A 626-nucleotide genomic window follows, 5' to 3' on the forward strand; every position below is an offset into this window, starting at 1 on the left:
AGATACAATATATAAATCATATTCTTTCGAAAATGTTATCAGCAAAGAGCGGCGACCTTGAAATTGAAACGAGCAAGAGTCTGCAGGGCTAGTTGAACTTGCGCTGAACAACTAGGGTCAGAAGACTGTGGTGCCATGCCCACTGTACTACCTCGGACAACAGGAACAGGAGGCTTTGTTTGAGAATAAGGGGATCTTGAAAGAACCAACGAAATGCAATCTAGAAGCCGATCTTGTACCGTTGGCAGCAAAGAAGGAATGCTGATACCCAAGAATTGTCAGCATTAAAAGTATACACATTACTGCAGGTAATAACAAACTTCTTTTGCTCAACTTTACCTGATGGTTATCTGATCAAGAGCGTCAACAAGTGTAGAAGAGAGACTAGAGGAAAACATAACATCTAAAAGATCTCGAACATGAGTTTCCACTGTGGATCCCATTGCCTTCGCGATGTTACCAACACAAGCCACAGCTTCAAGCAAAGGTCTACCTTTACGTGGGGCAATCTACAGGGGAAAACATAGTCAACAAATCACTTGTCTAGTTCAATTTTCAAAACTTATTAGACCCAAGATGATACTTAATTCAAAAGTATTAAAGCGTACTTTAAAGGGACAAAAAAA

General features: G+C 40.1%; 1 protein-coding gene across 1 annotated transcript; it reads right to left on the bottom strand.

Moving 5' to 3' along the window:
- Positions 1–38: 38 nt before the first annotated feature.
- On the bottom strand, positions 39–509 carry LOC104774691 (serine/threonine-protein kinase TOR-like; the record flags this gene model as incomplete). The annotated part of the gene is made up of 2 exons (XM_010499200.1): positions 39–261; positions 340–509. Coding segments are annotated over 2 exons (393 nt in total), but the record flags the coding sequence as incomplete, so codon positions are not given.
- Between the last annotated feature and the right edge of the window lie 117 nt (positions 510–626).

The sequence above is a fragment of the Camelina sativa genome, unplaced genomic scaffold, assembly GCF_000633955.1.
Source record: "Camelina sativa cultivar DH55 unplaced genomic scaffold, Cs unpScaffold04664, whole genome shotgun sequence".
NCBI lineage: Eukaryota > Viridiplantae > Streptophyta > Magnoliopsida > Brassicales > Brassicaceae > Camelina > Camelina sativa.